This window comes from Gastrolobium bilobum, unplaced genomic scaffold (genome assembly GCF_033153095.1).
Source record: "Gastrolobium bilobum isolate Gb01-03AN ecotype WA unplaced genomic scaffold, APGP_CSIRO_Gbil_v1 utg5755, whole genome shotgun sequence".
Taxonomy (NCBI): domain Eukaryota; kingdom Viridiplantae; phylum Streptophyta; class Magnoliopsida; order Fabales; family Fabaceae; genus Gastrolobium; species Gastrolobium bilobum.
This window is the reverse complement of record NW_026900003.1, coordinates 14,981-21,702: the sequence shown is the minus strand read 5'-3', so window position 1 is coordinate 21,702 and position 6,722 is coordinate 14,981. Positions and strand designations below refer to the sequence as shown.

Here is a 6,722-nt window from a genome sequence, read left to right as displayed (position 1 = left end):
GATTCGAGTTGTAATAATGTATCAAGATGTTGTCCGGACTACGGGTTGTAGTTCTGTGACTTAGATACTCACTTAATTATATATGATATTATTCAGTGTAGATAGCTGTCCGTTTTGCAATTACATACATGCAATGTTTTGGAAATGAATTAAGTAATTCAACTTGGTAATGATAATGACGTCATAATTGAAAAGAAAAAAATATTCCGCATTTTTAAATTAAGCGTGGCTTAATGCGATGACATGTTAACAAACCGGGTATACACGGGGTGTTACACTGATCATCTATATGATTATGATAATCTAACCAATTAAATTCAACCCAATGAATCATATATAAGTTAATTAATATATGTTAAACAGGATACCAAATAAATAAATAAAATATAAATGATAATCAACGGACAAAATCCAACTATGAATGATAATATTTTGTTTAACATGCATACCCATGACCTCAAAAGGGGAGCATATTCTCGGTGCTCAGGGACTGAGAATAAGTACTCATTCTCCTAAACAGAAAAAAAAAAATGAGGATATGAAAGTAAGAAATCATAAAAATAAAAATAAGGGTAATATAAATATATTATTTTTATCATATTTAGTAAAAGATGTATCGAGTGCTCAATATATCTTTAATGGGAAAGGATTTGTTTACTAATTTTTTTTTACAAATTTTTGCAAATTACTATGTACTCCTGAGAGAACGTAGTGTAACCTAGTGTTTTCCCGGGAATACGTAATGCAGTTTGTAAATAAAAAATTTGTAAATATATCCCTCCCATCTTTAATATCAAAAATATTTCCTCAAAAGGATGCCGAGTGGCTTAATTTTTTTCTATATTTTTTCAGTACTTCTATAACACACACACACATATATATATATATATATATATATATATATATATATATATATATATATATATTAGTTAAAAATAAAGATAAGTGACACTGATATGATATTATAACAATGAACCGATCAATTAAATCAATTTTTTTTTTAATTTTAGTGGATGATGAACTAAATATTCGGTATTAAAGGATACTTCTCGTTTTAATTGTTTTTTCTTAATGTGAGATTGACTGAAAAAGGATTGTTACCGAACCATTTTTTTTTAATTTTATAATAAATTAGTCAAATGTATTAAATCTTGAATTTATTTGTTAGCATATTTATTTTTTTCCAATCTTATAATTAATTTTAACTTGGCGAATGAATTTTTTTGTCTCTTTTTAATATGATATTAGTCATTTATTGGTAGATTAATTATCAAAATTTGGACGACAAAAGTTGTAAAATAAATAAAAGAAAATAATTATTAAAATTTTTATCGTTAATCTGTTAATAAATAATAAAAAATTTCAATATGAAATTATCATATTTAAAAAAAACTTAAGAGAATACATTCTCATTTCGTGTAAATTTATTCATCAATAATTTTCAGACAAGTAGTAAAGTTATAAATTATTGATTAATTTAAAGTGTAAATTATAATTTTTAATTTGAAACTAGAATTTCTTTTTAGATTTATAAATTTCATAATATTTTAAAAATAATAATAATAAAAACAAATAATTTTTACCTGGCGAATGGATGATTTTTTATATCTCTTTCTAATATGATGATCAAATATCAGTTATTGACAGATTAACAGATTAACGAAAATTTTAATAAATAATATAATAATAATAAAAGGAACAAGGCATCAAAGTCTGGCAAAAGCGAGTTTATTCCAGTGTTTTAAAACCCATTTCATCTCTCGGGCTGATCCGGATCAATTCTGACCTCTCTCCTCTGAGGATTGGAGTCATATGTTGGATCCTATATGCGCATCGATCCCTCCAACCCCAAAAATTCAGTCGGATTTCAGTGTCTCCCGGGTCAGAGGGGTCAAAGGGAATCACTACATGTGTCTTTTTTAAAAGAAAATTTCATGAAACAACGTCTTTTTATTAAAAAAAATAAAATAAAAATACTTGCAAATCTAGATCTAATCGTTCTCTTCTCTCAAGTGACCTAGACTTGTGGTATCTTGATAATTTGGTATCATTAGAATATGAGTTTTGTACTTTGGTATCTTGATACTTTAATTAGGTGGTGTAATATTGACTTATGGTTGTAATTGGTGAATTATGTTAAGTATATTTTGAATCTTTGATGATTAATGGTGATTTGTTTTTTAATTAATATATATATATATATATATATATATATATATATATATATATATATAATATATAAAATCGGGTCTGCGTAGTGACTCCGTGATCCCTCGGTTGAACCCGTGACTCTGTGACCCTGACCTCAGCTGGGTCGATGACTGGACCGGATTTTTAAACACTGATTTATTCTTTATATATATATATATATATATATATATATATATATATATATATATATATATATATTTGGATAAGATGTTCCCTGTGTAGATACTCAACCAGAGTCAAGTTCAAAGAATTATACAGCATTGTTATGGATATGAATATCATATCCCAACTACCCAAGGATCCCTTAAAGGATAACTACCCAATTATCCTAACAATATAAAACAGTAAGGCTGCTAAGGATAGAGTCCCTATCCCAACAGAAAGGAAGTTAAATCCTACTACAACTGGGAGATCTACACAAGCCCAAGAGGTAACCCTTATAAATAAGAGGTTAAAGACCCCAGGTATACACTTTGAACCTATTTACTAATACTGCCCACACTGTGCACACACCCACCCCTTGGCTACAAGCCTATTACTTGTGCGCAGTGATTGGGACCTCGGCAATAAGCCTAGTATACACTCAGTATACACTATCTCTGAGCGCATACCTTACGGTATAGCAATACGGTCCATCCGGGACCTAACATTGGCGCCGTCTGTGGGAACTCGATAAATTTCGACTCCCATTCCACGATGACGAACACACGTTCGATGTCTAGTACCTCCCAAATACCGCCGCGTCAACCACAGTCTTAGCCTTATGGCATGCCTCAACACCAACCTGCATCGGAACAACCCCAATTGGAAGCAAACCCGGTGCTGGTTGAGGTACAGGTCGGCGAGGTCGGAACACAAGGACCGACTCCCAGACCCCAGCCGAATGCAACAATTGCTGCAGTTCGTCCGCCTCCACATAGTGAGCCACTAAACGTGACAAACATGGCCATGGGAGCAATCCTTCAAAGGTTGCAAGAGATGGAAAACAGATTCCTGACCCAGCAGCGTATGGATGCCCAAAGGATGGCAACATTGGAGGCCGAACTGAGGACCTTGAACGCGGAAGGCCAGACTAGGGGAGCCGGAGGGGTCGTAAACAACCGACCTCAGCAGCAACATTCCGAAGGCGTACATCAGAACGCCGAAGGCGCCCAGCATCAGAATGCTGCAGACCTCCAGCTTCAAAACGTTGGAGATCGACCTAGAAGGCCCGTCAATGCTGGCGATGGAGGACCGCGACAACAGAACGCGGCTACACTTGAAGGACACGGGCAGAATGGGCAGAACCTTAACCTCGGTAACAACCAGAATGGTGGTGGGCCGAACGACAACCAGGACGAAAATTATCTGGAGGATGAAGAGGCTAATGATAGCCCATTCACTGAGAGGCTCATGAACTTGGCCATACCGCCGAGATTCAAGAGCACCAGGATACCTCCATACGATGGAAGTCAGGACCCAGAAGCCCATTTAGAGGCTTTTAAAACCGAGATGTTATTCAACGGGATCACTAGACCTATTAAGGCCAGGATCTTTGCGACAACGCTGACTGGTCAAGCGATGACCTGGATAACCAGGCTCCCTAGGAACTCAATCGACTCGTTTGAGGACCCAGCTCGGACTTTCCGACTTAACTTTGCAACAAGCAAGGTGCATCCGATGCCAGCCTGTGCTTTAGGAAGAATCCGGCAGAAGGAGAACGAATCGCTGAGGAAGTACCTCGACTGATTCAAGGATGCCGCCCTCAAGGTACGAGGGTTAACTGAAGCAGTGCACCTCCACTTAATCATCTCGGGATTGGATGGCGATTCCCCATTGGCGAGATCCATCTATAAGAACCCGGTGAACGATCTGGAGGAGTTCAGGAGAAGGTCGGACAAATAGATTGACGTAGAGGACATGCAAAAGGTTTATGTCGAATCACGAGGACGAAGCCCTACACGTCGGAGCCCGAGTAGGAAAAACAACAAAGACCGGGACCAGAAGGGATCCAAAAAAGCAAATGACACTCGTGATAAAAGGTCGGAAGACCGATCACCAAGGAGGAGGTATGACGATTATACACCGCTGAACGTGTCCAGATCCAAGATATGGAAAGAGGTAGCACAGACCGAAATGCGCAATGTCGAGAGACCTCGACCCCTCAAAGCCAAGTTCGGATTAGATAGAAGCAAATACTGCGCATTCCACGACCAAAACGGTCACTTTACGGATGATTGCTGGGACCTCCGAGATGCAATTGAAAAGCATGTCAGGGAGGGAAAATTAAAGCAGTATATCATCCGAACACAGGGCAAGAAAAGTAATAAGCGCAAGCAAAGAAGCCGAAGCCGAAGTCGAAGCCCAAAGAGAGACGATCGAAAGGACCAAAGACAAGACCGACCTTCCAAAGGCAAAGAGGTCGATGAAAAGGACGAGGCTTTTCCTGAAGCCGAATTCGAATGCAACGTGATAAGTAGAGCTCTAGGTGGGGGAGGAGACTCGGCTAACGCCAGAAGAAGGTACCTAAAAGAGGTCATGTCGGTAAGAGACAGGCCGACATTCAAAGAAAAGGACAGCAAACCGGCTCCCCCGAGACTGTTCTTCACTCAGGAGGAACTAGCAATGGTTGTACCCGGACACACCGACGGATTGGTGATCACCGGAGTGCTAGTCAATTGCCGAGTGAAGAGAATCTTTATCGACCACGGAAGTTCAGCCGACATAATTCTCTGGGACGCTTTCCAGAGGATGAACCTCGACGAGAAGGACTTAAAACCATGTGTCACTGAGCTGGTCGGGTTCAATGGAGCGACGTCCCCTCCAAAAGGGTACATCGACCTAAAGTTGACCTTGTGCACGAAGGACTCGTTCCGATCTGGAAGGGTTCGTTTCGTTGTGGTGGACACCTCGTCTTCCTATAACGTAATCATTGGTCGGCCCACAATCCATGAATGAGATATGTTGATCTCCGCGAAACATCAAGCATTGAAAATGCCTGGGATGAACAACGAGATCGTCACTATAAGAGGTGATCAAGAAGAATCAAGAAAGTGCTACTACGAGACTCTACGAGTCCACCATGGAGGCCCATCATCTCCAACTCGGCTTAAAGAAGGAGGAACCAAGGACCAATCACTGAAGACATGCGGAAGAGAGGTCAACTTGGTTGAACTCAACGTAAGAGAGGAGCTCTTGGCACCTCGTCCAGAACCCCAAGGAGAGTTGGAGGATGCCGATATTGCGGAAAACGGCAAAAGACACACCAAGGTGGGAAAAGACCTAAAAACCGACTTCAAAGAGGAGCTGGTCTCTTTGTTAAAGGAAAACCGCGATATATTTGCTTGGAAAGCTTCAGAAATCCCTAGAATTGACCCAACCTTCTGCTGCCACAAGCTCTCCATGTACCCCGTTCACGGCCAGTATCCCAAAAGAAGAGGAAGATAGGGTCTGACTGACGTCATGCCTTGAATGAGCACGTCGACGAGCTGCTAGCAGCCGGATTCGTTAGGGAAATACAGTATACCACTTGGCTGTCTAACGTAGTGATGGTAAAAAAACCAAGCGGGAAATGGAGGATATGCGTGGACTACACCGACCTCAATAAGGTCTGCCCAAAAGACTCATACCCCATATCGAGCATTGACCAGCTAGTTGACAATTCGTCAGGATTTCAGCTACTATCGTTTATGGATGCGTATTCGGGGTACAACCAAATTCCACTACACCCCGACGACCACGAAAAAACCGCCTTCATCACTAAGAAGGGCAATTTTTGTTACAAAGTCATGCCTTTTGGCCTAAAAAATGCAGGGGCGACATATCAACGGATGATGAATCGCGTTTTTCAAGGGCAGATTGGAAGAAACCTAGAGGTATACATCGACGACATGATCGTCAAGTCGTTGCAAATATCAGGGCATATAAATGACCTCAGGGAAACTTTTGAGCAGTAAAGAGCTCACAGGATCAGGCTGAACCCAGCGAAATGCGCTTTTGGGGTACCAGCTGGAAAGTTCCTGGGCTTCATGCTTACCAACCGAGGTATAGAAGCGAACCCCGACAAGTGCAGGGCCGTGCTTGAAATGAAGCAGCCCGAAAGCAAGAAAGAAATTCAGCAGCTCACAGGATGTCTTGCGGCCCTGACCAGATTCTTGCCTAGATCGGCTAAAAAGGCTTTGCCTTTCTTAAAGCTCCTAAAAAAGGAAGCCGAATTCGGTTGGGGAGAGTAATGCAAAAACACATTCGAAAATATTAAGAACTGCCTGGCCACTCATCCTGTACTGTCCAAACCAGAGCCCGGAGAAATGCTGATCTTGTACTTATCAGTTGGGGAAGAGGCCGTCAGTGCCGCCCTGGTACGGGAGACTGACAAATCACAGCAGCCAATCTACTTTGTAGGTCGAACCTTGCAAGGTCCTGAGCTTCGTTATCAGAAGCTCGAGAAAGTCGCATTCGCACTGCTTACCACGGCAAGGAGGCTCCGACCTTACTTCCAGAGTCACCGAGTTATTGTGCGAACGAATCAGCCC

General features: G+C 40.8%; 2 protein-coding genes across 2 annotated transcripts; both read left to right on the top strand.

Annotated features, from left to right (window-relative positions):
• The first annotated feature begins 2,979 nt into the window (after nucleotides 1–2,979).
• Nucleotides 2,980–3,939, top strand: LOC133294820 (uncharacterized). Its single transcript, XM_061493576.1, has one exon. The coding sequence runs from the start codon at nucleotides 2,980–2,982 to the stop codon at nucleotides 3,937–3,939; it is 960 nt and encodes a 319-aa protein (XP_061349560.1).
• Nucleotides 3,940–4,110: 171 nt separating this feature from the next.
• Nucleotides 4,111–5,148, top strand: LOC133294819 (uncharacterized). The gene has a single exon (XM_061493575.1). The coding sequence runs from the start codon at nucleotides 4,111–4,113 to the stop codon at nucleotides 5,146–5,148; it is 1,038 nt and encodes a 345-aa protein (XP_061349559.1).
• The last annotated feature ends 1,574 nt before the right edge of the window (nucleotides 5,149–6,722 follow it).

What these genes read in the sequence shown, in the direction of transcription:
- LOC133294820 (XM_061493576.1), top strand. Translation starts at nt 2,980, where the DNA reads ATGCCTCAACACCAACCTGCATCGGAACAACCCCAATTGGAAGCAAAC.
- LOC133294819 (XM_061493575.1), top strand. Translation starts at nt 4,111, where the DNA reads ATGCAAAAGGTTTATGTCGAATCACGAGGACGAAGCCCTACACGTCGG.